Genomic DNA, 27979 nt, shown 5'->3' with positions numbered 1-27979 from the left:
TGACTACGAATGATCGACCTTCGGATAAATGGCGGCACTCGTGAACGCTCCGTGATCACAAGTGTTGACTACACTGGACTACGATGCTAAGATGAACCAAGTAAAACGGTCCCAGAGTTTAGTTCTAGGTAGGAGGAGCCTACATACTTGCTTTCAATTCTCCTGGATACCTTCTCTCTTGCAACTTCAGAAAGAAAAAGAGTGAGAATATACCTAAGTGTGCGTCGAATATGCATGTGTGCGCGTGAAGGTAAGCTGCGAGTGGATATTATCTTCCTCTTTTTCGAAGGTAAGATAAGGAACGAGAGATTGGAAGTGCAAGAAAGAAAGTTGTAGAAATGATTACGATACAGCAGCGAATACTTCAGAGGCATCCACTTTCGTTTTATCAAAAATTTGAAACTTGCTATTTATCGTAGACTTCACGTGTACAATAATGTAAATGCAGTTTTATAAACGACAATAATTCCATGTTTATAAAATCTTGTACTTTTATTGACAAATTACAATATTGTTTAAATAATGTTCATTACATTGCTGGTCCAGGAAAACTGTAAATACACTTCATAAAGCTTAACTTTAGTATTGCAGTAAATCTAGAGTACATTAACGACAAGTGACTCATAAGGCTAAAGCTATTTCACATAATTTCCATAGTGATTTTACTGTTTTATATGCTAAATCAACATACTTTCATTGTGTTAGAAAATGAATTGCTGTTCATTATATCAGATATAGATAAAAATTATCTATTCATTTAAACACTGGTCATGCAAGAAAAAGGAAATAAATTACATTATATTGAAACTTAAATATTGATATCAAAGATAAATCTTTATAATAAGATCAGTCTTTTTTATCCATGATCTTGTAGTGTTCAATGTTAATTCTCAAATGAAACATTTCTTAAGAAATTAATAACATCATAGTCTTTTCTTAAGATACATCTTCAGAAGGCAATTTTTCATCAAATAATCCGATAGTATCTCATTGTCACTTTTTTTTAGAACCAAAACCTGAAAAACCCATTATCGCTGCCATTTCATCTGAAGGTCCACCATTATCTTCATTGATTTCTTCAATTTTTCTTTTCTTGTCTTTCCTCTTCTCCTTTCTGTACTCTTTTATCTTCTCTTCCTGTGGACAATAAAAAATATTTGATTATGAAAAATTAGGTAATAAATAAAGTATACTTGCACAAAAGGAATACAAGGGATAAAACAAACCTCTTCCTTTAATTCTTTTACTCTCTGTTCTAAATCATAATCCTTCTTTTTTTCTTCTAATTTCTTTTTGTTCGTTGCAAAGCGTGCTTTAACCTGCTCTAATGTAGATCGTTCTATTTTCATTGACATACCCAAATTACGTTGATCTGAAAGATAATTATTTAAGCAATTAATATCGAAGTATACAAAATAACATAATAATGTAATAAAATAAAAAATAATGTATATAGTTGATTACGTTTTGTGCCATTGATATGATCCAAGAAATTAATAGAATCCTTGACAACACAATCGCAAACATTGCAGTAGTACCTGTAAGTATAATACGTTTACAAGAATTACAATTTTTGTATCTTATATTTCATATAAAAGAGACTTTTTAAAATGTATTTTTACCCTCCAGTTTGTGATGATGGTGTATTTTTATTAATAACAACACTTTTTCCTAATTTAGATTCAAGATCAACTTTATAATCCCTTTGTTTGAGCAACTCTCTTTTTACTGCAGGTTGTTTTGGAATTCCCAACTCTTCTTCAGCAATCTCATCCTGAAGACGCTGAAGTGCTATTCTTTCGTACTCTTCTCTGTTCCATTTTCTCCTATGATCATCAGGTCGCTAAAAAAGTTAATTTACTACGTTATTTAAATAAACTGATACCAATAAAGTATAAAAGACATATAAAATCTTAATTATGAATATGAAAAATTGTGCACTTTCGTTGTATATATGCATATAAACACATATAGATATATATTATAAGCTGCATTCATGATTTAATTTCCCTTTTTTTCTCATCATATCGAAATTAATGATTGCATGTTTAAAATATTATTATTTTTACTACTTTAACATGAAAGTTAGGTTAGGAAATACAATAAACGGTGTTTTTAATCGAAATCGTATAAATTACTTTAATGATAGAAATACATTAACGGAATTTACTATGAAACTTCATATGTATGAAGATTATTTAAATCCTTACCATAGACATTTTCAAAATTCTTAATTTCAGTCAAGTCTATTACACATAGAAAAATAAATTATTTTCCTCGCTTCGTTTTACTTGCACTAAGAGCACACTTCTATTGCGCCATTTTGTATTTGAGTATTTGTGAATTTAAATACACCTGCTTTTATGAAAAAATATTTTATAACATTTTATTATACTTAAATTAAAGCGCAAACATGATTAGAAATTCATTAACTTTCTCCCTTGTTATATTTTTTGACTGACAGTACGTTCATTAAAATTAACTTTTTATATATTCTGGAATTAATAGTTTATTGATTAAAATAAAATATTGAATAAAATAAAATAATATTTTAAACAATACTAAATTTTGTATTTATTTTTTTAATAATTTCTCACTCTTTTTTCAATAAGATATTGAAACAATATAGAAATAAATACCAATCGAATATGTTTGTATTTAACCTTAAAATTATATAGAAAAAAATTACTTTAACTGGATTAAAAAATGTCTTATGATTAAAAATGAAGAGATATTTTTCAAAATAATTTTATTTGTAAAAATAAATTTGTACAATACTTTTGTACATCAGTTTTTATAGATATAGCATCTTCCCCAGTGTATAATAAACTTTATCAGCTAAACTCTCTTTGTTTAAAAATTTAAACTATAAGATTTTGTACAATGCAATATGACAAACATTTATATATCTGAACAAAGTTATATATATTGTTCTTTTTATTAATGTTAATAGAAATTTATTAAAGATATTGTATTCTACCATTTTTAAAATACAATTAACAATATAAGTAAATCCCTTGGCACCAATCTATATGATAGATATACGATATGACTTTTTTCACAATAAAAACAATGATTATTTTTAAATTTTATAAATCTAACAATGATATAACATATTAAATAAACTAAAACTTTGTTTCTACAACAATCGTATAACAGTTGTAGATAAAGCTACAATGTAGTTTAGATGTAAACATAAATATGAAGCTTTATATTTCTATTATCACAACAATTCTTTTTCTAATAAAAGTCTGAGTAAAAGTTACTTGTAGAATTTCACATGAGATAGATAAGTATTGTTTAATGATAAACCGTTTCGTTCGTAATTAACATTGTTATTCTAATAAATCTGGTGGTACATTATCTGGTAGTGTAATACCAAGTTTGGTTACCATAAATGATGCTACTTTGCAACCATATTCTAAGCAATATTTTGGTTTCCATCGAGCTAAAACGCCGGCTAGAAAACCAGCTGCCAAAGCATCACCAGCACCTGTAGTGTCTACAACAGGAGCCTTTGGTTTAATTGGTTGTACCTGAATAAAATATAAACGAATTTTCATTCAGTTTTGTAACTTAGGAAATTGTTTCTCTCTTTGTAACATACTTGAACAGATTGACTTCTTCCCCAAACAGTAATTGCTGGAGCTGAGCCACCTTGAGTCATAACAAATACTCCCCCATGACGCAACCAATCTTCATTGACTGTATTACAAACATTAACTGTAATTCTCTTTAAACTATTCAGTAAAAATGGTATATCTGTTACATCTTCATATGTAACATTTAATGATTGAGCCAAAGCTTCCATTTCTCTTGCGTTACCAAATACAATATTTGCATACCCTACCATTTCACAAATTGCTATGTGATGATCCTACAAAAGTTGATTTAATATTATTATTAATTTCTAATACTATTACCCTAGATGTAATAATTTTGTCGTTTCATTGATTAAAACTACTAGTTAAAATTTAGAATATTTACGTACATTAAATATATATGTTCCATTTAAGTTGAAAGCAATAATTATGTCTCTCTCTTCTGCTTGTTTAACAAGATCTTTTACTAAAGGAAAACTGTGTGTTAGGAAAAATCCTTCAATATAAATTATTTTTATTGTATCCAATGATAAATTGGTTTTCTTAAGGTCATCTAGAGTATATACACCAGCAGCTCCTATATTAGCAACAAGACTACGAGTTGATTCACTTGTCAATGCTATACAATGTCCTGTAGGTAAAGTTGGATGTATTGCATATCTGTAAAAATATGTACATTTAAAAACGTATCATAAACAGAATAAACTGAGACAGAAAATTTAAAGCATCTACAAACCTGACATCCACACCTGCTGATCTAACTAAGATCTCCAACATTTTCCCCCCTGAATCATTTCCAAGTCCTCCACAATATATAGTATATTGATTTTGATGAGTTTCATCGCAAAGCCATTGTAAAACTCTCATTGAATTTTGTGCTGATCCTCCAGCACTGAATCTATGTCGTGATCTATTTCATATATATCATTAATGACATTTAAATTGTTAGTAATGTAATTGTGTTGTTTTCTTTTATAGTAATGATACTAATAAACAAACAATATTGATTGAATTAAAAAAATTTGTAAATAAATATTAAAGTGACAATGTTTGCACTGTATATTTTTTACACAAACAAATCAATTACTTTCATATTTTGATTTTTAAACCACAGGAAAAGATAAATACTTGTATAAAATATACACAATGTGAACATATAACATGTATTAACAAATATACTTATTAACTCTAGTGGTAAATCCGCCAGCAACTCCTGCATTTTTTCAACAGGAAGTTCTATTTCTCCATCCGTAGGAAGATTGAACTTTTTCAACAAATCATCATTTTTTATTGTTACATAAACATCCAGCAAAGGATTGCCAAAAGCTATAATAGCTGGACAATCCAGTTTTGCAATAGATCTTCTTAATGAAACTTTTTCAACCATTTTTTATAAATATACTACAGGGCTACATTTATAAATAAATCATTTATAATTAACCTATGACATATTTATGTATGTTATAATTATAAATATTCGACATGCACTTTGCAGTTTTTAAAAACAATAATATTTGAAACCAACTGTAATATGTTTATGATAAGAAGTACAACTAATAGTTACATTATTTATCTAAAAGTACTTTAAGTAAATTAAAAATATTTTCTTAATATTCACTTCATATAATATAAAAGTTCTCAAATGTTTTTTTTTATAAAAATATTCATGTTTTTATGAATAATATGTAATCGCGGAAAAAATCAATTACGTGTGATATGCTTTATATATTTTTGCTCTACTTAAGATCCACGTAAAGATTACTACCCTTCAAAATACCTTTAAATATATAATTATGCTTCCTGCTTTTTATTAAATAAATAATCAAAATCTTTATTCGTGTTATAATCATATACGTATAGTCAAATTATTGATACCTAAGTAAAGAAATATATAAATTTCACATACTATTCAATTTTAATATGAATCGAGTCTAAATATTTAATTTTCATCCAATTTTAATGTATTATGTATTATTGTGATATAATTAAATCGTATAGCTATAAAAATTAATGATTTTTACACTATTTATTTTTTATAATAATTAAATGTTTTCATAAAAATATCTAGTGACAATTTATTGTACATGTGGGTTAACATTAAGGATATAAGATGGATACGAGCATTGTGATTTAAACGTACACTGTGCGCGTAGTACACGTTTTCGAATAAAATTTAGACAAGAGAGAAGCATTTTATCCTCAAAATGGTTCGAAAAAAGATAGATAATCGTGTTCGTGTTTTAATTGAAAATGGTGTTGTTACGGGACATAGAACAATGTTTATTGTTATTGGTGAAAAAGCACGAGATCAGGTTAGTATACATTAAATTTGTAAATAATAAATATATAAGTGTATAATTAAATTTCTGTTATATATTTATGTTAATTTATATGTGTTAATAAATTTTAAAAATTTTAAAATTACAATTTTTTATTAGATTGTTTTACTACATCATATGTTATCAAAGACTATTGTAAAAGCTAGACCTTCCGTTCTTTGGTGTTATAAGAAAGATTTAGGCTTTAGTAGTCATAGAAAGAAGCGAATGAAATCCATACAAAAGAAAGTTAGATCAGGAAAATTGGATGTGAATGAAGATGACCCATTTGAATTATTTGTTGTTTCTACTAATATACGATATTGTTATTATCATGAAACACATAAAATATTGGGGAACACATATGGCATGTGTGTTTTACAAGTAAGATTTCCATTTATTTAAGTTGGACATAAATGATCACTTTAACAGAAAATAATTTTTCTTAGGATTTTGAAGCAATTACACCAAATTTATTAGCACGAACTATTGAAACTATTGAAGGAGGAGGACTTATAGTATTTCTTTTACAATCAATAAACTCCTTAAAACAATTATATACTATGAATATGGATGTGCATAAAAGATTTCGTACAGAAGCACATAAGGTATGTCATTAATTTTTATTTTATTAGTTTATAAATAGATTTGTTTAATTTGAACAATAGTTTTAAGTAAGTTGTAAACTAATAACATTTTAACTTAAATAATTTCTTAATATTTTTTATCTAATTCTAGGATGTTGTTGGTCGATTTAATGAAAGATTTTTATTATCTCTTGCTTCATGTAAAAGATGTTTAGTTGTTGATGATCAATTGAATGTATTGCCATTATCATCACACAATTTAAAGATTGAATCCATAGAAAAACCAACCTCTTCTGAAAATTTATCAGAATTAGATGCATTGAAAGAAAGTTTAAAAGATACACAACCTATTTCTTCTCTTGTTAATTGTTGCAAGACAATTGATCAGGTTTAATACATAAAATAAATAAATATGTATATTTTTATTTTTATGTATATTATGTAAATATGTATATTAATATTTTTAGGCAAAAGCACTTCTTAAATTTATTGAATGCATATCAGAAAAAACATTGAGATCCACTGTTTCCTTAACTGCAGCCAGAGGTCGTGGAAAATCTGCAGCATTAGGTTTAGCTGTTGCTGGTGCCATAACATTTGGTTATTCAAACATCTACATTTCAAGTCCAAGTCCAGAAAATTTGAATACGCTATTTGAATTCGTTTTTAAAGGTAAATATTAAAAGGTAATGTCATATTTCAATATAGTAAAATTTTATTTTATATTTTTAGGATTTGATGCATTAGGATATCAAGAACATCTTGATTATGGACTTGTACAATCTACAAATCCTGAATTTAATAAAGCTACTGTACGTGTAAATGTCTTTCGAGATCACAGGCAAACAATTCAGGTATACTTTTGATATATAAGATCAATTTGTCAAAATAATAATGTAAATATAATTAACAAGAAATCTATTTTTCTTAGTACATTCATCCTACTGATGCCCACAAATTAAGTCAAGCTGAATTACTTGTAATTGATGAAGCTGCAGCAATACCTCTCCCCTATGTGAAAGCTATGCTTGGTCCTTATTTAATATTTCTTGCATCAACTATTAATGGGTAATTATATCTTATGTTTCAATTATCTTCTTAATCATGGTTTAATATTTATATACAACTTATACTTATATATTTTTAATAGATATGAAGGAACAGGTAGATCTTTATCATTAAAACTATTACAACAACTAAGAAGTCAAACTATAGGCTCAAATAGTCACGAGAAACAACAAAATGAAAAGATTATTATTGGGAGGCAGTTACATGAACTGACTTTAGAGGAATCTATTCGTTATAAACCAGGAGATTCTGTTGAGCAATGGCTGTGCGATTTATTATGTTTAAATGCTACAACAAATACACCTATATTATCTGGATGCCCACCTCCTGATATGTGTCAGTTATATTACATAAATAGGTAATTAAGTTTTCAACAATAATTATTATTTTGTATAATGTTTAGTGTTTCATATTATTACATTCTTTTTTTAGAGATACCTTATTTTCTTATCACAAAGCATCTGAATTATTTTTGCAAAGATTAGTAGCTCTTTATGTCGCCTCGCACTATAAGGTAAATATATTCTTTCATTCTTTTAAAGTTTGAAAAGACACAGAATTTCTAATAATGTTTCAGAATAGTCCAAATGATTTACAAATGATGTCTGATGCGCCAGCACATCATTTATTTTGTCTTTTGGGTCCAATAGATTCAAACAGGAAAACGTTACCTGAGGTATTAGTGGTTATTCAAGTGAGTAATATAATATAATATGTATATAATGTAACTTCAATACTTCTGGTAGTTCTAATATTTCTATAATGTGTAGATTTGCTTAGAAGGTGAAGTAAGTAAAAATACTATAAATGATGGACTAGTTCGAGGGCGTAGAGCAGCTGGTGATCTTATACCATGGACTATTGCTCAACAATATCAAGATCAAGATTTTCCGGCGTTGGCTGGAGCACGTATTGTCCGCATTGCAACACATCCTGAATATCAGGGAGTAAGTGTATATCATCATATAAATCAATGAAAGTAATTTGTACTCAATAAATATTTTGATATAGATGGGATATGGTGCTAGAGCACTGGAATTATTGAAACAATATTACGAAATGAAAATACTGAATATTAACGAAACACTGCCAGAAACATGCACAACACAAATATCAAAAGTTCAAGATGAAGAAGTGAATTTGTTAGAAGAAAGATTAGGTAACTGCACAAATTTATTGTACTATATACTAAACATTATATAATTTTAATTTATCCTATTAATTTTATATTAATTATCTTTTAGAACCTCGAGCTTCTCTGCCACCACTTCTTTTAAAACTAAGCGAAAGACGCCCAGAAAGTTTGGATTATATTGGAGTGTCTTTTGGGGTTACTGAACCCCTCTTAAAATTTTGGAAACGAGCTAGTTTTGTACCAGTATATTTAAGGTTAGCATTAATGTTTATTAATATTATTACATCATATATTAAACAAAAGTAATTATTTATTTTTTCTTTCTTTAGGCAAACAACAAATGATATTACAGGTGAACATTCATGTATTATGTTGTACAAAATAAATTCTGAACAAGATGTTAAGTGGCTACAAGCATACTGGAATGACTTTCGTAAACGATTTATAAATCTGTTGTCTATATCATTTAACATGTATTCGTCCTCTTTGGCTTTAAGTATATTGATTAACAAATCGGTTTCATCAGAGATTACAAGTTAGTGCATTTCTAATGATATATTTGCCTTGATGTTTATATTTGTCTCTATAATATATATAATTACTTTCTTTAGCATTGACGAAAGATATATTAGATATTTATTTTACATCTTACGATCTAAAACGTTTAACCATGTATGGTAATAATATGGCGGACTATCATTTAATAATGGATTTATTGCCATCATTAGCACGTACATACTTTCTAAACATGATGGGTGATACTAATTTATCGGCAGTGCAATCGGTATTTATGATGTTTATAATGTCTCTAATAACATTGAAATAATTGTATTTAAATATAACTTTTTATGATATTTATTAATGTTCCTATTTTTATTCTTAGGCAATTTTATTAGGATTAGGCTTGCAACACAAAACTGTTGATAAATTAGCCGAAGAATTAGATTTACCACCAACACAGCTACTTGGTTTATTCAATCGTACAATACGTAAATTTGTACAATGCCTTAATAGAATAGCAGAGAATTTTATTGAAACCACCATGATGAAAATGGAAACTGATAATGAAAAAGTGCAATTGAATCCCATCAATGGACAAAGTTTGTACGATGAATTAGAATCTGCAGCTAAGGTTTGATTATTTTCTTTACAATATCAAATATATTAAATATTTTTTAATATATCTATAATAAAATTTATTATATTATATAAATTTAATTTTAGGAACTAAAAGCAAAACAAAAAGCTGAATTGGAAAAATTGAAAAGAGAAGACTTAGAACAATATGCAATTAAAGGGACAGAAACTGATTGGAATGATGCACTTTCAGGAAAGAAAAGTAAGCATCTTATATCTATAAAAAGTGGAGAGAAGAGAGGAGGAGAAGATGATAATGCTTCAGAAATTCCGAAGAAACAATTTAAGAAAAAAAAACGTTCTTTCAAAACTTAATTGGTGTAAATATATAACCTATAAAATTTAATAAATGATTATATATCATAATATTCATTTATCCTTGCTCTATTTTAATAAAAGATATATTTTGATATAAAGGAAGATAGTTAACAAATATCTACATTACGGATTAAACTACAAAATTTTAATCAAAAAAATTATTATCTACTATATATTTTACACATTGGCAAATTAAATTTCTCTCATGTTGAATAGATCTTGAAAGTAATTTTTGCAATAATTGGGACGTATATGGTTGTTTCTTATTTATCGTTGTATTTGAATTTCGTTTTACTGTAATAGGCTGTTTAATCTTAGAAATTTTAGGAACTGTATCTGTTGACTGCAAATTATTCCCAACAACTTTATTTTTATCAACAATTTTTTTCATTGCACTACTTTCTTCTATTATTGTGTCATTATCTAATTTTATTTGTTTAAGTGGTATTTCTTCAGGTGCATCACCTACAAATATTATTTTATAGAACTTATATATAAAATATATATGAACATTAAATAATAACTTCTCCATTACGAATAATGAGTTTATTATAAATTAATATAAATATACCTACTTTCCTCAGAAGCACTTCTGTAATCTGCTACTAAATTGGGTATACTACAAGTAGCAATAGTAAATTTTGGTAATGCAACTAATGTTTCCTCTTCATCAGAAATATAATTATTATTTTCCTTGTAGTCATCTTTAATATCATTATTAGATTGATCTTCTGTTTGTAAACTTTCATTTCTTAAGCTTACTACAAATATTATTCATATAAATATGTTAAAAACGAAAAAAGAATATTAAAATGTATATATATAAATTACATGAACACAATAATAGAATGCTCACATGTTCCAGAAAATTGATATACACCCCTGTATTTCTCTTTCAGTTCTACAAAATTGTTCGATATCTTGATAGGCTCCTTCTTTATTGCTGTTTTTTGATTATTAGAACGTACAAAATTTTTTCTTTTCCGTTTAGTAACCTCTTGTTTCTGTTTAATTATTTCTCCTCTTTGTACCTTTTCCATTTCTTCTGCCTTTCGCAATTCAACATTAGCTTTTGTAGGATATCTCCTACAATATTATTAAATATCATACAAATTATCTTAATTATTACCAACTTTAAAAATTATTATAACTTACCTTTTTCGCTCCATTATCCACTTCTCAATCTCTTCTGGAGTTGATACATTTTTTATTTTATGATACAAACCAGTATTATGTTGCATAATAATGTGCTTTTCAATAAGTAATGGATGAGCAGAGAAGGTACATCCATCAATACCACAAAGTTTATGTCCCGTTTTGTGTTCAGAAAGAGCATCTTCTGATGAAAAATCTTTATCACATATTTCACAATAAAATAATTCATCATCCTCTGAACTGATGTAATTTTCATCTCTTTGATCATATGGTTCTTCATCACTTGGATAAAGATGAGCCTAAAAATGGTTATTTCAAATATTTTTTATACATTGTTCACATTCAAATTCAATGCAAAAATACTTCTTGAGGTACAATTGTTAATGAAAGTAGTAATATGTGAGACTTCGCTGACTTCTTTCAATGTCTGTTTTATACATTAATTCCATGGTTTCATAATTTTTTGTTTTGGTACCATATAATACATGAATATTTACTTGAAATTCAAAGAGTACTGTATTTTTTAAAATAATTCTTTTGTTTAGGACATGATAGATTTTTAGTTTGAATAATTTAGATATAAAGTTATGCATAGAGTAATTGCTTACAAAGATGTTTTACATTAGTAGATGATGTAAATTATTTCTTAATTGAGATATCTACATTCACATACCTACATTCTCAATATAAAGTTTGTAGAAAAGGATATTAAAAATTAATAGGAATTATTAACGATACTGTAACATTTATAAGATTATAGAAGTATTTTTTCATAATTATTTGAGTAAAATGAATATTTGATATATGTATATAAGTAAATATAAAAATGTATTACAAATAATGATTATTTGTATGATTGCTGTTATATGCAACTATTGCTTACACTTTACATTTTAAAATCTTTTCCAGGGTATTCAGAAATTCGCTTATTAAGTTTACATAAGTATTATAAACACACATTTATATCTCATATTTTAAATCAACAATTAACATAGGATAAATTTTGTGTATAGTTACAAAAAAAAATATTTTATGGTTACCACAAATGTATAGCAGTAGAAAGTAATTTGTAAAAAATGTAAATATTATAGTCCTAAAATATAGAATTAGATTGGCAGTATAAAAAGTCCTTCATTAAAACTTTTAAGCAATATAATAAATTCTTATTTTAAATTGTTTTGAAGTAAAAGTATATCTAATATTGTAGATCTAATAATTTTACTTATCACATAATATTAATTAAACAAAGTATATCTTTATTATATGCGATGATGTAACGTGTAATTGATCAAAATTTTAGGAAGACAATACTTTTATAAAAGTTATTTGATGCATGAAATCTAAAAGGTCATTTTCATATTTCAGAACGATTATTGAACGCATATTAGAATTCTTTTTGTGGTTTATAGAGTAATTGGGGACACCAGATTTAGAACTTATAGAAATACGATTTATTCTTACAATACGTATCTTAATTACAAATTTATCTTGTTCTGAATTTATATTTTGTGGAAGTCATGTATTATTGAAATGAAAATATTCAATACTACGGCACATAATAACAAACAATTACAAAAATTGTCATATCTTGATACAGAGCCACAAGCTATGAAGAAAATACTTAAGAAACATTTTATACTGAATCAAATTTGTATGTCAGAGAATATTTTAGCGATTCCACAAAATTTTCCATTAAGAATGTTATAGCTTGCAGCACTGTATACTGGCCAAAGAGCAATTAAAGAGCTTTATGATAACAGAGTTAACAAAGGCCAGATTTTTATATAGATATATTGGTGTGAAAAAAGGTTAGGTATTTAATACTTCTAACATGAAAGTATATGTATAGGAAATATACAAAATTTTACATTTATATATAAGCATATACTAATGATGTAAGAAAAAAAAACAGTTTAGTTTTTATAAGTATTACTAAAAATAAGAGAATATCTATTATTCAAATGTTATTCATCATTAAACTCTACTTTCTCAAAATATTTTAGCATGATAGTTTAACATTACACACTTATAATATAAATGCTAAGAATGAACTTATATTGCAAAGAAATGATATTTTACAAATGACAAAAAAACGGATAATAATACAAATTTTGTGATTAAAAATGATACAAGTATTTAAACTGCAGTGTTCTCAATATACTGCACATTGAAATAAGAAAGAATCAAATCGTTCTGAAGTTTGAAAACAGAATACTTGTGTAATTTCAACTGTTCAATTGTTTATATGGAGGAGTAGCCTGAAGCTTAAGACTGTGCCTGTTCGCTGGAAGGCTGCATCTCCTCCGTTAGCTCCATTTGCTCTGATTGCTCAGTCGCATTCTCAGTTTTCTGAACACCCTCGGATTCGATCGTATTCTTATCATCTGTTTTTTGACCACCCTGTAATCAAAGCAATTTGTCAACTATGACAGGAGCCAATTAAATGATGCAAATAATATTTATCTTGTACATAAATAATATATTAGTAGTATTATTATCAAAATTAAAAATTTATTATTAGACAAATGTAATTTTTTTAGGATCTTCTTTTTGTAAAAATACTTTTATTATATTTTATAATCCCAAATATATTATTTTAAATAAAACAATTAATACAAATGAAATAAATGTATCTACATATATAATTATTATAATGCAATTAAATATTGTTGGCTTGTAAATGATTTGAATATTATAAAAAAGTATTTACATTTATAAATTATAACTATAACTGTTTAGCATGTCTATACATATATAAATCATCTCACAACAAATAAATCTAAATCCTTATATTATATATTATATTAATACCCTTAAATCTTAAGAAATGTTTTAAAAATACTTAGTGCAAATTGCTAAAACAAATGAAGTGGAATTTTATTGTACCTATGATATAAGATACACCAAATACAGTCTTTGATTATTATGTTAATACTCACAAATAGTAGAAGAATACAGATATTAATTGCATTGAAAGCATGTACAATTACTTGTTACTTATTTCTACAGGGTGGTCTACCTCTTTTGTCCTCTCATTATAATGAAATATTTATTACATAAGTAATAATAGTAAAGCTATTGTTAAAACTATTAAAAAGGATGTGCTACAAGTTAGTGTATTATACTCATTTTTTACAATAATTACTGATTATTAGAAATGTGCAGAATTGTCTCAAGACTTGGAAACTCAAAAGTCTTGGAATCCCACACAGCCATACAGATTACCAATCCTGTAACTGATATTTCACAAACTTTTTGAATTGTATAAAAGTATATAACAAATCTTTCTATAGATATGAAACTGTAAATGGTGTTGTATTTTTAATCGTAGTATAATATCTATAAACATTATAGGAAAATGTATAGTACACAAAATATCAAGTTATAAATATATAAAATATTGACTCTTCTTTATTAAAATAATTTAAAATTTATTATGCAGAAAATAAAATGATCAAAATTGCAAACTTAGTTACTGTTGTAATTTTTCCTATATTGTAGGGCTACTACTTTATATATAAAAATTACACCTTCTTCTTTTTACATAATTTGTACATAACATATTTTAAATAAAAGATATATGAAATAACTATTAATCAAAAAAGTATAGTTTAATCTCCCTTAATAAATTGTTAGTTATGAAAAGAATATTATTTTATACTATATGTACAAAAATTAAATGGAAAAAATACCTGTTCTGGATGTTTTGCAAGATAATCATTTTTAGCATCTCTGATCATCCTTGTTACTTTGTTTCTTAAATCCTTAAATTCTTCCCATTCTTTTGCATCTTTATTCTTTTTTGCTTTAGCATACAACTTATTTTTCTTTTGTATTTCACTTCGAATTTCATCAGTCATCCATGGTTTCTTTAGTTCTAATTCCTAAATAATTATAATATCTTTTAGTCAGAATTTAAATAACTTCAAAATTTGTATTCTTAATTTCTTTTTAGATATCAAAGCATATATATGTATATGATAAAACAAGTTGCTGTTTATTGTCAATCAATACATTAAATTTTATCAAAAATCTATTATTAGGCAATGAAGAATTTTAATAATTATATCTAGAAACATAAACTTTTCTCCTTCATGTGTTTCATAATAACTAATTTTAGATTAATTCATAAATCCATTTTATTTAAATACCACAATCTGAAATAAGTCACTTCAAATACAAAAGACAATTTAGAATAAAAAGTAGATAATTATTTCCTTCATAATACTACTGAGACTAAAATACAAGTAAATCATATTTAAATAAGAAAAATAATAATCAATAAATTAAATAAATTCATTGCTCATGCCTTCATTCTCATGCAGTTATTACTACATGTTTTGACAAAGTAATAGAATTATTATTTGCTCAACTCTACAAATATCAAGATGATTAAAAAACTTCATACTTACTTCAAGTTTACTGACTTTTTTTACATTATTCAGTGCTTTGCCTTTTGCATTGCCATTGCCAACTGAAAATCTTGGTCTCATATGAGATAAAATCTGAGGAGGTAATGCTCTTCTATGCCAAGGCCTCATTAATGGTCCTCTAGGTCCTACACCTCTTAAACTAATCGGTGGAACCATAGGAGCAATACCTCTGACTCTTGGACCAAATAATGGCATTGGTCCACTTGGTCGATTTACTCCAACTGGTCGTGGTGGTGGTGGTAATCTTTGTCTTATTGGCCCAAAAACTGGATTCATTGGAGGTGGTGGCATTCTTGGAGGTAAACCAGGAGGTGGAAGTCTACCACCAAATCTAGGAGGTGGTGGAGGTCGTATACCAGCGGGTGGGACTCTTGGCCCTAGCAGAGGTCCTCGATTTAAAGGACTCATTATTATTTTCTTTGATGTGAATCTTTTTCAATCACTTTTACAATTTTAAGCAGTATATGATTGATATACCGTCGAATGTGAAACGTTATTTACGAGGTTAAGACTCTAACTTCACACACTGTTTATACGAGAAATACGTAATATATGTCGATATTATACACTTCTCGATATTATCGTAATTAACTTTGATTGCAAAACCAATTACGGTATTAGTTGTAGTCGAGAAAATCGTGAAAACATTACGAACTTGTACGCAAATAAACCTTTTATACGGCAAATAGCAATCAGTACCGATGAGCTTGCTCTCAGTAGTCACGAACAACAAACTTCAAGATGTATAAATCGATTTGAAGTTCCGGTATCTGAAAGTAAAAGATATTAGAAAGTTGATCTGAAATATTTTGTACAATTTAAAAATTTGATATTGTATAATTAATACTTATTTTGCTAGCTGATTATTTTACCAATTATTTCCTTATTTTTACATTCCCTTCTCAATAGGATTATATTTCCTTATTTTATACTGTCATTTTCAGTGTAAATAGTATCTATACTATACTAGAAGAAAAATAAACATATAATACTTATTTCATAATTAACTTATAATTTATATATTATTGAATTTAGAAAAAATACGATACATATAATTTATTTCATTTTTCTATATAATAATTTTGCCATTTTCATTTTTCAATTTAAATAATTTTCTTAGCAGTACAACTTTTTAACCAATTCAATTTTTAGCCAATCAATTAAAATACATTATAAATAAATTATATAAAAAACTATATCTCCTTTTTTACATAATACGATAATAAATGCAAATATCAATCATTAAAGTATGGCTTTTACATTTAGTTATCTACATTCACTTGAAATAGCTATATTATATGATGAAACTAAGCCTTAAGAAATTTAAGGATAATTCATACGTTTAAAAATGTGTATAGATAACAAATTTTTATATTCAAAAAAGTTTTTTTATCGCACATTAATGTGTATATCCGCCTATAAGCAAGGATAATTTTAAAGGCGCAAGTTAACACGTTATTTATCTGATTGGTGTATTTCCAATTTATAAGAGACATGCTCTTCTCATTGGTCTATTTGAGCAACGCTTTTAACGTATCGCCAGCTGTTGAAGTTACGTTTGTTTGAAATCAAACGGCAACTGAAGTTTGTTGGGTTGCTTAGAGCTTCGAAATTTTATCTGCCATGTATGGACGGTAAATACTCTTAATTGTAACAAGAAGTGGGCATGCATAGTGTTTAAAAAGTAATAATAATTTAGAAAAGGAGAAGAATCGAGTTATATATAAAAGATTTGGTGTAAAATTGGAACTAAATAATGGCCACGATTCGAGTACACGAGGATCAAGAAAATCGAATTAGCGATGTTCGTCGCGGCAAAGAAAATATTTCCGTGCCTCTTCAAAGTCAAACATTGCAGCCAACAAAACGTGCAGTTTTAGGTGTTCTTCACAATAATTGTAATCGTAATACGAAACCAGTATGTATACATTTCGTAATCTTTCCTCCCGCGTTTTTCTACACTGGAAAACTCGATATTTATTATTTTTATAGTACACATTAATCAAACTGTAGAAAGTGATTTTTGAAGCTGTACAACATTTTTATGACCTTAAAATCATTTATTATCAATGTTAATAGTGAAATATGTAATTATATTCGTTTGACTTTGTGTAGGAAATATACAAGGATGAAAAGTATCCAAAAACAAAAGCTGTTATACCTACACAGTTTGAACCTTTTAAAATTTATGATGAGAAAAAGGAGGAAGTTACATTTAAAATCTATGAAGATAAGTTAGAAGAAGAAACTTCTGTTGCACTTAGAGACACAAAGGATAAGAAAGAAATAAAAGAGAAGGAAGATGTGAAACCAGAAAGAGAGAAGCCAAGGTTAGAAGTGAATCCTATGACTGTCTCAAATTTACCAACATTTTATAATGCTATTGAAGATATAAATAAAAAGAAAGAAAATGATGTCATTTTTTCACAAGGCAGTCCAATGTCTTTAGAAAAATCAATTTCTTATTTGTCTTCCTCAAAGAAAAACCATCAAAAACGAAGAAAGTCTATTAAAGAATTGAGAATGAATTTTTTTGATGTAGATGAATATAGAGCTGATATATATAATTATTTACGTGCTGCAGAAGTATGTATTTACCTAAAATTTTTTTCTAAATTTAGAGTAATTAATAGATATTAACATATTGTTTTGATAAAATATTTTATTTTAGACACAGCATAGACCAAAACCAGGCTATATGAAGAAACAACCTGATATAACATATTCAATGAGATCGATATTAGTGGATTGGCTCGTAGAAGTTGCCGAAGAGTATCGGTTACAGACAGAAACACTTTATTTAGCTGTTTCATATATAGATCGCTTTTTATCATACATGAGCGTTGTAAGAGCAAAATTACAACTTGTAGGTACAGCAGCTATGTTTATTGCTGCGTAAGTTTCACTTATTTATATATCTATTTAATTAATTATATCTAGTCTTTAGTTTTTCAAAAAATAATATTATACTAATAATTTAGAAAATACGAAGAGATTTATCCACCTGATGTAGGCGAATTTGTATATATCACAGATGACACATATACGAAAAAACAAGTATTACGTATGGAGCATTTAATATTGAGGGTTTTATCTTTTGATCTAACTGTTCCAACACCACTTACCTTCCTTATGGAATATTGTATTAGTAATAACCTTTCTGAAAAAATTAAATTTTTAGCAATGGTAAATACATTACATATATTTCCTCATTGTGTTCTCAATATATGTTAATTTTCATACAAAATTTTATAGTATCTCTGTGAATTATCAATGCTTGAGGGAGATCCATATCTCCAATTTTTACCTAGTCATTTAGCTGCATCTGCAATTGCACTTGCACGGCATACATTGTTAGAAGAGATGTGGCCACATGAGTTAGAATTATCGTCAGGGTATAGCTTAAAGGATCTTAAAGAATGCATTTTGTGTTTGAACAAAACCTTTTGCAATGCATTAAATATTCTACAACAAGCCATCCAAGAAAAATACAAAAGCAGCAAGTAAGTTTAGATATTTAATATTCAAAGTAGTTCTTTTCTTTTTATCCTTTAAATCAATGATTTTATCATTATGTCTAATATATTTTTATTTAGATATGGACATGTAGCATTATTATTACCACGATGTATTGATAATGTTACACTGAGCTCTGAAGATGAAGAAGAAAATGCCTAATAGGCATTACACAGAAATAGAAAAATCTAAAAATCTATACATATTTGGAGATAACGAACCTCCCGTTGTAAATCCCGTGTTTTGAAAGACAAGGAGGGGATTAGGGCAAGACTGAGCTATTCTTTCACAAATGAAATGAACGAGTTACTTCTATTAACATATGGTCACTATGTTTAGCCTAGACAAGCATATTGACTTTATTTTTCATATCCCACCACCACCTATACGTTTTATAGGTTGTAGGTAAATTTTAATAACTGTTTTTAGAGCTCCGTCATTATATTAACGAATGAAGCTCTAAATTATGTTATTTAGGAATTTGTATTTTTATATGCATTTTTTAGACGATTGTTAACAGAACACTTGCTCTACATACATGATATCTAAATTTTGTTGCCAGTGATCTGTCATAAAATAATAGGAAGTGTAAGAAACAATAACTGTATTTATTATTCACATTGTACTAAAAATATACATCATTGTGATGGAAACGCGTTTATGTATTAAAATGATTACAACATTCGTTTATTTTTAGGATTCTGACATAGCTATTTATTTACGATCTTTTATGGTGTAACCAACAAAAGTAATGTTATTAATCACTTTCTATTGTACATACATTTCATAGATCATGCTATTTTAAAGACATTTCTGTTTATACATTCACGTACATTTACAGATAAATTTTCATTTTAAAACATACATTATACGAATGTTCATATGGATACTTTCGTTAAATATTAAAAATATATATCATATTTTATGCATGATCTCTGAGCAAAACAAAAGTATTCAAGTGTTTGATACACTATGCGTGTCTATAATGTTCATATTAAAAAGGGATATACACATAATTTTGTTTTTTTGTTGTATTTCGATTATAATATTGAATGTTTTAATTATAATATTTACGATATATATAAAGATACATCTCATACGATAATTGTGTAATGTTTTTAAAAAGACATGACGAAATCAAATTGTTATGATACATACTTTGAATTACAAACTTTGAAAACAAATTAAGCAGGAAGTTAATAGTTAAATAGCAATATTCAATGTTAAAACGTTTAGACAAATTTAAACAAGAAACTTTGAAATAGGTGTTTTAGTAGAATATTTTTTTTCATATGCTATGACAAGAAGAATTAGGTTATTACTAATATTATTCATAAAATAAACAATGTTATTAATTTCACATATTATGACATGTGTTTTTTTAAATACATAAAACATTTGAGTATTCTTAAAGATATTCTCTTCATATTATTGATGTTGGTAGTACTGATTTCTCTTGCTTAGCCATTATATTTAATTGTGCGCATGTGTGCGTTGTGCTCTAAACTAGTATTGACGTTGACAATTTGCAGTTGATATTTAATAGAAATCAAACGAAAAGACTGTGGGAGTTTCCCGAGATAAAAATTACACATTCCATAATATTATTGAGGTATAATATTTGATTCAACATTTTCTTACGTTTATCATTAAATAAATATTCTCATTTTATTTCGCATATTATACTCAATATTTTCGATTTTATACAATTTAATCATATCTTAAATGAATAAATACATGCTTTTAGGTTACTTTTACTTATGTTTTTTAATGGATAAACAAATTTATTTATAGGATTTTAATTTAACCTATAAAATGAGTAATATATATTATATTGATTTGAAAGTTAATGTATTAAAATAAAATGAAAGTGAAAAATGTTAATATAATAATAAGTAGTTAATATAATAGTAACAGTAATATATATTTGTCTCTTATAAAATTGATTGACTGAATGTTAAACAATAAATGTATGAGAATTTTGTATAAAATAAAAGTTTATATTCATAGGGTTTTTTTTATATTTAAAAATATTAATACAAAGTTTGTCAATTTGTTTGATATTCTTATTAGACAAAATGGATATGGCATTTGGTGACAACTTTGTCAATGAGCAAGAAGTAGATCCAGTGGCAGAATTTGTAGCAAGGGAACAGGATCAGTTGGCAGGGCTTGAAAATGAAATTCCACCAGTTGCTATGTCTGCTCCTACAATGGCATCTAATATAGATGGTAGTTAAATTCAATATATGTATAAGTAGAAGAAAAGTTATCATTTTATTGTCTTTTGTAATATTTGATTTAATATCGACAAAATGTTTCATTTTTATACTGTATATTAATATACACATAATGAAACAAATCACTATAAATTACAAATATATTTTTATTTGGGTAATTCTAATTAATTATCCCAAACTTTAAAAATTTAAGTTGGCCCAGGTGGTGATGCTGAAGGTAGTTTTGAAATAATAGATGCAATTGGACAACCTGAAACACAAGCACCTCCAGTAATAGGTAAACCATATTTTATTGCTTTTTTATTAAATCATTTATAACTTATTATGGGATGTTATATTTTTAAAAATATTTTTAGAAACTGCTCCCAAGCCTCCACCTGTAAAGGAAGAACCTGAAAAAATACGAAAATGGAGAGAAGAACAAAAAACTAGACTAGAAGAAAAAGGTAAATATCTTCTTTTAGCTAGATTCCATTATATAACATTCATAATTTTAATATTTAATTATTGTTATATGTAATTTATTTAGATGCAGAAGAAGAGAAGAAAAAGGAAGAATGGAAAGAAGCTGCAAGAAGAGAATTAGAAGAATGGTATAAACATCATGCAGAAGCTATTAGTAAAACAAAAACTACAAACAGGTAATATTTAAAATTGCCATTCCTCCCTCTCTTTTAATTTATTTAATTTTGTTTTATTTTATATATTTTCAATATGTTTTTTATAAATATAACTTTTAATCGCATATCTGTAGATGCAATTAAAAGTCTTATTCTGTATAAAATTATAAATATTTTATTTAAAATATGTACTACATACAATTATATTATTTTCATTCTGCTTCTTAGGGAATCTGCCAAGTAAGTTATACTATATTTTTTTGCATGTATAATTGCATTGCATTGCTGTATAATATAGCTTGCTTATTCACTTTATAAAGCAACTTGCAGAATGGTATCGGAAATATTTTCATATATGTTAGCTGCTTTTTTGTAATAATTCGTATATTTTGTGCTTGATGCAATTATACTTGAGATCTCATTGTTTCAAATCATATCATATGTAAGCCACACATTTATTGACTTTAATTACATTAGAAATTATCATAAAGATACATGTTAAAACATTATAATATTTTATAATTTTTATATCGTTATATTTTGACATAAATGTTACAACAATTAAATTTTAACAATTTCATTATCAAATATATTAAAATGTTTCAAACGTATAAATACTATAGGAATTATTCATTTCTATATTGTATGTATACATTATATAACATCAAATTACCATATCTCTTATGATAATTTAAAGTATGGTAAAGTTATCTAACTTGTTTATCTAAGAACGGATACAAAAATATAAACGTTTCCTCTTTATTTACGATTTTCAATTTCATAGATAGAATTATATGAAATATTTGTATCAATTTTCGTTACGTAGATTATAACTTTCGTGATACATTTTATCAGAAACGAAAACAAGAAACAAAAAGCATATTTTCATGTGAATAAAAATTACAGAAAAAATTTCGAGTTTGCGTCGCTGCACACATTATATGTAAGAAACGAAAATAAAATTATTCAATACATATACTGCAATGTCATTAGTGCATTTAATGTTCAAGTATTGTCGCATTTCAATTTTTATACGTTGTAACTTATGTAATATAATGGATTTATCTCTAGGAACGCAGAAAAACAATTCGTAGCAGAAGCTGATGAAGTGGAACCAGGAACTGAATGGGAACGCATTGCAAAACTTTGCGACTTTAATCCCAAATCTTCCCGCACTTCAAAAGATGTTTCTCGAATGCGTTCAATTATTTTGCAATTGAAGCAAACTCCACCAGCTCCAGTCAGTCTTTGATTAAATTAATAATTTGGTATGGATTATAGATATATGCATATATATATACACACATACACTCACATATGTATGTATAAATATATTATGAAACAAAAGAAAAGTGTATGCAAGTTATAATAATATCATTTGAAAGAAAGATCATATATGGTCTGTTAAGAAAAAATGTAATATTATTGTGAATAAAGATTACTGATAGCAAGTACGTGCATAAATATTAAATTTAAAAAATTAAATGTGTAACGTAATTACTAATGTCGTTATATATAAAGATATACATAATAACGCCCTTACATATATAAATTTAACGATAAATGGTAGTTTACAAAACAATATATAAAATTTTCATAAATTATTTTAATCATATATAAAATTTTATGAAAATATATCGCTTTTTAGTACACTTAAAATAAGTTTTGAAGTATATTAATGTTATTTAACAAATAACTCTTATTGTGTGTAATATAAAAATTTTTTATAGTTTTAGTTTTTACATCGTTTAACATCTTGATATCTCACATATCTAAAAATTCATAATCAATTTTCTTCTAATTCCCCTTATGCTATTTTTTCTGAAAATAACAACAAATTAGATTGTATTAATAATTAATACCTATGTAATTAGAAAAATAACAAATTATAATTTGTATTATATTATTGTAAAAAATATAATATTAGTTACTTCTTACAAGTATAGAAAGATAAAAGATCGATACCTATGTAAATCACGCTTCATAGCAAGTTGCATGTCATGTTGCCAACGATATATGTTTGGATATGTAATGGAATTAAGTGATGTTGATACTGCATTATAAACAGCATGATCTAACTTTGTTGGCACTGGTCTATAAAATAATAAATAACGGAAATATATATGTATAGCAATTATAATGTGTTTATATAAAATAGTTATTTTGCTAAAAAAATATTTATTTTCATGTGATATTTTACCCTTCTAGAAATGTCCCATGTCCTTCCTCTGCATTTTGCATTTCATCATCTGAATTATCTACCGTTAATTTTGGTGATGATGGCGGTGTAAAAAATTCCAGTTCATCTAAAGAAAAAAATAAAACGTCATATTTATAGATACTTTTTATTGCATACTTTAATATGAATTTTGATTATAAAGCATTCTAGACTTACCTACATTATTTTGTTCTTCACCATTTGATGTAAGCAATGACCATGATTGTAATTTATTATATAAGTAATTTATTTCATCAATTTGCGATTTCGTTTGTAAATTTTCGTTTGAATTAATTAGGTTCTCATTTGATGTCTGTGAAAAAATTATGTAAGAAGTATAATAATTTTTAATGAATGTTTGTTACATCGGGCGATACTCTACCTAGACCAAATATATAAAATGGTCATAAAACCAATCTGGACATACGGAATAGCACTATGGGGAACAGCAGCAATGAGCCATATAACCAAAATAGAGGCAATGCAATCTAAAATACTCAGAACAATAGCAAACGCACCATGGTACGTTAGAAACGAGGACATTCAGAAAGACCTGGGAATACCAACGGTCAAGGAGGAGATTAACAGATGTGCAAGAAAGTACAGAGAAAGAATAGCAACGTACCCGAACTGGCTGGCAGCGGAAACGGTCGGCGCATCAAACATAAAAAGAAGATTAAAAAGGAAACACCCAACAGATCTCACAAAGGACATAACCTAACATACAAACACTCACCACACTAAAGAAATAAATCAATCAAATTCGAAGATGGCATCCCACTGGGGGTAGCCATCCACATGTTATATTATTATACCACTAAGTTATAATATTTTACCAAATGTCCTACTGGACAAATTGTAAAATGTAAATAAATAAAAAAAAAAACCTAGACCAGGCCATACACCGCGGGCCAGATGGGAACCAGATGTCTGCTCATCCTTATTGCGTCTTAAAGACCCATTATAAATCTCAGTAATTTGCTAGACAATAATCTACAGAAAATGATTTAGAAACAAAGATATTTGTTCGATCTGAAGGACCTTAGCTGGCAAATTACTGAGATTTATGATGGGTCCTTAAGACTATTGACCAGGCGGTGTATGGCCTGGTCTAGGTAGAGTGTCGCCCGACGTAACAGTGTTAAAAATTCAATGAATATTTGTTGTACCTGGTTATGATGAAGTAACTGATTCTGAAATTTATGTTCTAAATATTTTTCAAGTTTTATTAAACCTTCCTTAGTACGAAAATCTGCAAAATCGTTTAAAAATAGCCAATATTCCTTCCATGATACTTGGTACTCTTCTGCCAAGTCTCTAAAAATTAAATTGGGTTGCAATTCTCTTTTTTAATCTTTAATGATTATGATAAATCTTAAAATTTACTATGAAATATACCTTCCAACTCGTTCAAGTCCCTTTTCTACATCTTGTAATCTTAAAGCTAAATTATTAGTGGGACTATCTATAGCATTAGATTCATCATCAGTTTTTTTAATAGGAGTCATACGAAGACGCGGTGGCGTTTTCCACTTTTTTCTAAATTCTAATGCCCGAGATTTTGTCATTGGTCCAGCAAACGCACGTACTTCTAAACGTGGACTAATTGGATCGGTATTTAAACTCTACAAAAATGTTATCCACATAAAATATTATAGACATACGATATAAATTGAAATATTGTAACATACCAAAAGATTAGTAGGAGAGAAAGGTTCCCCAATCACAGGTTGTAATGTATTATCATCTGATCTTAATACAGGTACATAATACTGATCTTCTAGTAGCAAACGTATTTCTTTTTTTAATCCTTCATCTTCTTGACATGTTCTAGTACAAATTATCTGTAATATTAACACAAACTAAATTAACATATATTATAGTGGTAATTACAAAAATATATAGAAAATAACAAAGATTATAAATCAAAAGCAATAATAGAAAAGTTTTAAATATTTTATTACGTACATCTATTGGTAGTTGTTTATATTTATTTGGTAATGTCTTTATACAACATGGATATGAAACAAGAATTCGAACTACATTTTTTAAACCAAATTTGACTGCAAAGTGTAATGGAGTTTCATTTAATCCCTTGTCAGGTGTGTTTAAATATAAATCTAACATAATTTGTGCACGATCCACATAACTCTTGCATTCATCACCATAAAGTAACTTTATGAAGTCTGTGTTTCCAACAGTGTTTAATATTAACTCACACATATCAGGTCTGTCTGCCCTAACTGCAATATGTAATGCATTATAACGGCATCCTTCCTATAATAAGTAATAATGAAAAAATATAGCATTATATATGCATATTAGATAATTTATACCTTTCTTAAACATGATTATAAATTATAAACTTACTTGCAGAATTGCAGGTGTATCTCCACTACCAATTAAGTAACGCGGATTTCCCCATACTGTAGTTTTTACAGCATATAAATCTCCATCTTTAATTAATTTTTTAAAACATATCAGATCTTGAGATCGTGGAGCTTTAAAATTATTTGATTTTTCTTCTACTACAGGTACAGTTGCATTTATTAAGGTACTATTCACATAATTTGATTTTTCAAAGCCAGTTTGAGCATACTCTTCAGCTTCTGATCTTTTTTTAAATGATTTCAGACGACCAGTTTTAAATTCTTTAATTACTTTTAAAGCTTCTGCTTTGTCTTGATAAACTCGAATATTTTCTATAATAATTAAATGTAAATTATTTACTTCATTCAAATAATAGTTGCAAGATTATAAAAAAATAACAAGATAACTCTTTATTTTTATATATTTACCTTTAATACTGTTCTCTATTGAAGAATCAATGTTTTCTTCAGGTATGTATACTGCATGATAAATTATTTCATTTGATACATTGGAATTTCCATGAATCCCATGTAATGTTTGTACGTTTTCATCCATTGTATTCAACTTTGTTTTTCTCTTAAATTATTTTAAGTCATATAGTCATTTATTGGTTATATCGTTATATGTCACATACGAAAATGTCAAAAAACATACACTGAAACTGGAACTGCTTAAATTTAATGTGATATTTATAATTCGGTATGCAATTTCTCTTGTCTTTTCTCCTCTCTCTTTTTTTTCTAATCGGAAAATTTCATGTACTATTAATGTCTTCTTCCTTTGTAATACGTAGTTTGTTTTAAAATCTATATTGTAATTTTTAACAGTTAGTTAAAATTTATATGGTTTTTAAATATCAAATAATTGGTATTAATTTTGAAATTTATTTTTATAAAGTATCTTATTTAATATATAAAAAGCTATGATAAAATACACCAAGCATTTTTTATCAAACATAAATTTTCAAGAAACAAAATAGGAAACATATATGGTATGCCAAGTAAATTCAAGGTTAAACTTAATTTTCAAGATAATGTACAATTAAGCCGTAATTTAAGAAGCGTTTACATTAAAAATGCTATATTTATGAAATCAATATAATTCATAATATAAAGTATAACTTTCTTACGCAAAATAGAAAATGCTTAAAAACCGTATCAATTCATAATCAACTGTTATTTACAAAACGAACCAATCCTAAATGAAGTCTAAATGGTTGACCAATTACAAGACCAATTACAATTTAACCAAGTACAAGATAA

General features: G+C 26.9%; 7 protein-coding genes across 8 annotated transcripts; 3 read left to right on the top strand and 4 right to left on the bottom strand.

Annotated features, from left to right (window-relative positions):
* Positions 1-466: 466 nt before the first annotated feature.
* Positions 467-2364, bottom strand: LOC117213837 (zinc finger matrin-type protein 2). Its single transcript, XM_033459534.1, has 5 exons — positions 2211-2364; positions 1623-1843; positions 1465-1538; positions 1227-1372; positions 467-1137 (listed from the first exon to the last, which is right to left on the bottom strand). The coding sequence occupies exons 1-5, from the start codon at positions 2217-2219 to the stop codon at positions 994-996; spliced, it is 594 nt and encodes a 197-aa protein (XP_033315425.1). The 5' UTR covers positions 2220-2364; the 3' UTR covers positions 467-993.
* Positions 2365-2732: 368 nt separating this feature from the next.
* On the bottom strand, positions 2733-5460 carry LOC117213682 (adenosine kinase-like). Its single transcript, XM_033459227.1, has 6 exons — positions 5380-5460; positions 4790-5011; positions 4339-4512; positions 3992-4262; positions 3608-3877; positions 2733-3536 (listed from the first exon to the last, which is right to left on the bottom strand). The coding sequence occupies exons 2-6, from the start codon at positions 4987-4989 to the stop codon at positions 3336-3338; spliced, it is 1116 nt and encodes a 371-aa protein (XP_033315118.1). The 5' UTR covers positions 4990-5011; positions 5380-5460; the 3' UTR covers positions 2733-3335.
* Positions 5461-5695: 235 nt separating this feature from the next.
* Positions 5696-10215, top strand: LOC117213603 (RNA cytidine acetyltransferase). Its single transcript, XM_033459087.1, has 17 exons — positions 5696-5914; positions 6041-6304; positions 6370-6528; positions 6659-6895; positions 6975-7179; positions 7240-7361; positions 7439-7575; positions 7658-7933; positions 8008-8089; positions 8153-8269; positions 8346-8522; positions 8587-8734; positions 8820-8964; positions 9040-9245; positions 9322-9494; positions 9594-9842; positions 9935-10215. Exons 1-17 carry the CDS (start codon positions 5807-5809, stop codon positions 10160-10162), a joined length of 3033 nt encoding a protein of 1010 aa, XP_033314978.1. The 5' UTR covers positions 5696-5806; the 3' UTR covers positions 10163-10215.
* Positions 10216-10295: 80 nt separating this feature from the next.
* LOC117213604 (nuclear fragile X mental retardation-interacting protein 1-like) lies at positions 10296-16497 on the bottom strand. The gene is made up of 6 exons (XM_033459088.1): positions 15733-16497; positions 15013-15204; positions 11321-11619; positions 11022-11251; positions 10741-10926; positions 10296-10630 (listed from the first exon to the last, which is right to left on the bottom strand). Exons 1-6 carry the CDS (start codon positions 16159-16161, stop codon positions 10311-10313), a joined length of 1656 nt encoding a protein of 551 aa, XP_033314979.1. The 5' UTR covers positions 16162-16497; the 3' UTR covers positions 10296-10310.
* A 782-nt stretch (positions 16498-17279) lies between these two features.
* On the top strand, positions 17280-19444 carry LOC117213844 (cyclin-A2). The gene is made up of 6 exons (XM_033459544.1): positions 17280-17671; positions 17869-18339; positions 18425-18648; positions 18735-18939; positions 19009-19256; positions 19350-19444. The coding sequence occupies exons 1-6, from the start codon at positions 17510-17512 to the stop codon at positions 19429-19431; spliced, it is 1392 nt and encodes a 463-aa protein (XP_033315435.1). The 5' UTR covers positions 17280-17509; the 3' UTR covers positions 19432-19444.
* A 1279-nt stretch (positions 19445-20723) lies between these two features.
* On the top strand, positions 20724-23583 carry LOC117213845 (clathrin light chain). Of its 2 annotated transcripts, XM_033459545.1 has the most exons (7): positions 20725-20881; positions 21343-21501; positions 21703-21786; positions 21866-21955; positions 22039-22150; positions 22358-22369; positions 23201-23583. In XM_033459545.1, the coding sequence occupies exons 2-7, from the start codon at positions 21348-21350 to the stop codon at positions 23379-23381; spliced, it is 633 nt and encodes a 210-aa protein (XP_033315436.1). In that variant the 5' UTR covers positions 20725-20881; positions 21343-21347; the 3' UTR covers positions 23382-23583. The 2 variants fall into 2 exon arrangements, with proteins under 2 accessions (XP_033315437.1, XP_033315436.1); XM_033459546.1 differs by lacking the exon at positions 22358-22369 and having other exon boundaries at positions 20724-20881.
* A 132-nt stretch (positions 23584-23715) lies between these two features.
* On the bottom strand, positions 23716-27719 carry LOC117213843 (ankyrin repeat and LEM domain-containing protein 2). The gene is made up of 10 exons (XM_033459543.1): positions 27146-27719; positions 26718-27049; positions 26316-26624; positions 26039-26191; positions 25746-25972; positions 25517-25664; positions 24525-24660; positions 24330-24435; positions 24095-24223; positions 23716-23950 (listed from the first exon to the last, which is right to left on the bottom strand). Exons 1-10 carry the CDS (start codon positions 27270-27272, stop codon positions 23902-23904), a joined length of 1716 nt encoding a protein of 571 aa, XP_033315434.1. The 5' UTR covers positions 27273-27719; the 3' UTR covers positions 23716-23901.
* Positions 27720-27979: the final 260 nt, after the last annotated feature.

Source organism: Bombus bifarius, unplaced genomic scaffold (genome assembly GCF_011952205.1).
Source record: "Bombus bifarius isolate JDL3187 unplaced genomic scaffold, Bbif_JDL3187 scf7180000009125, whole genome shotgun sequence".
In the NCBI taxonomy this organism is placed as follows: domain Eukaryota; kingdom Metazoa; phylum Arthropoda; class Insecta; order Hymenoptera; family Apidae; genus Bombus; species Bombus bifarius.
The sequence above is the reverse complement of the archived record's forward strand: the minus strand, read 5'-3'. Positions and strand labels throughout refer to the sequence as shown.

What these genes read in the sequence shown, in the direction of transcription:
- LOC117213844 (XM_033459544.1), top strand. Translation starts at nt 17,510, where the DNA reads ATGGCCACGATTCGAGTACACGAGGATCAAGAAAATCGAATTAGCGAT. An exon ending in GTAATCGTAATACGAAACCA is followed by an intron (nt 17,672 to 17,868) that starts GTATGTATACAT and finishes GACTTTGTGTAG; the next exon opens with GAAATATACAAGGATGAAAA. An exon ending in GCAGCTATGTTTATTGCTGC is followed by an intron (nt 18,649 to 18,734) that starts GTAAGTTTCACT and finishes CTAATAATTTAG; the next exon opens with AAAATACGAAGAGATTTATC.
- LOC117213843 (XM_033459543.1), bottom strand. Translation starts at nt 27,272, where the DNA reads ATGGATGAAAACGTACAAACATTACATGGGATTCATGGAAATTCCAAT. An exon ending in TCTCTCCTACTAATCTTTTG is followed by an intron (nt 25,973 to 26,038) that starts GTATGTTACAAT and finishes ACATTTTTGTAG; the next exon opens with AGTTTAAATACCGATCCAAT. An exon ending in AGTTACTTCATCATAACCAG is followed by an intron (nt 24,661 to 25,516) that starts GTACAACAAATA and finishes ATTTTTTCACAG; the next exon opens with ACATCAAATGAGAACCTAAT.
- LOC117213682 (XM_033459227.1), bottom strand. Translation starts at nt 4,989, where the DNA reads ATGGTTGAAAAAGTTTCATTAAGAAGATCTATTGCAAAACTGGATTGT. An exon ending in TCAGCAGGTGTGGATGTCAG is followed by an intron (nt 4,263 to 4,338) that starts GTTTGTAGATGC and finishes ATATTTTTACAG; the next exon opens with ATATGCAATACATCCAACTT. An exon ending in GAAGAAGTCAATCTGTTCAA is followed by an intron (nt 3,537 to 3,607) that starts GTATGTTACAAA and finishes TATTTTATTCAG; the next exon opens with GTACAACCAATTAAACCAAA.
- LOC117213603 (XM_033459087.1), top strand. Translation starts at nt 5,807, where the DNA reads ATGGTTCGAAAAAAGATAGATAATCGTGTTCGTGTTTTAATTGAAAAT. An exon ending in ATGGCATGTGTGTTTTACAA is followed by an intron (nt 6,305 to 6,369) that starts GTAAGATTTCCA and finishes AATTTTTCTTAG; the next exon opens with GATTTTGAAGCAATTACACC. An exon ending in GTTGCAAGACAATTGATCAG is followed by an intron (nt 6,896 to 6,974) that starts GTTTAATACATA and finishes TAATATTTTTAG; the next exon opens with GCAAAAGCACTTCTTAAATT.
- LOC117213837 (XM_033459534.1), bottom strand. An exon ending in TCATATCAATGGCACAAAAC is followed by an intron (nt 1,373 to 1,464) that starts GTAATCAACTAT and finishes ATTATCTTTCAG; the next exon opens with ATCAACGTAATTTGGGTATG. An exon ending in TAAAAGAATTAAAGGAAGAG is followed by an intron (nt 1,138 to 1,226) that starts GTTTGTTTTATC and finishes TATTGTCCACAG; the next exon opens with GAAGAGAAGATAAAAGAGTA.
- LOC117213845 (XM_033459545.1), top strand. Translation starts at nt 21,348, where the DNA reads ATGGATATGGCATTTGGTGACAACTTTGTCAATGAGCAAGAAGTAGAT. An exon ending in ACAAGCACCTCCAGTAATAG is followed by an intron (nt 21,787 to 21,865) that starts GTAAACCATATT and finishes AAATATTTTTAG; the next exon opens with AAACTGCTCCCAAGCCTCCA. An exon ending in AACTAGACTAGAAGAAAAAG is followed by an intron (nt 21,956 to 22,038) that starts GTAAATATCTTC and finishes TAATTTATTTAG; the next exon opens with ATGCAGAAGAAGAGAAGAAA.
- LOC117213604 (XM_033459088.1), bottom strand. Translation starts at nt 16,161, where the DNA reads ATGAGTCCTTTAAATCGAGGACCTCTGCTAGGGCCAAGAGTCCCACCC. An exon ending in AAAAAGTCAGTAAACTTGAA is followed by an intron (nt 15,205 to 15,732) that starts GTAAGTATGAAG and finishes ATAATTATTTAG; the next exon opens with GAATTAGAACTAAAGAAACC. An exon ending in TTGCAAAACATCCAGAACAG is followed by an intron (nt 11,620 to 15,012) that starts GTATTTTTTCCA and finishes AACCATTTTTAG; the next exon opens with GCTCATCTTTATCCAAGTGA.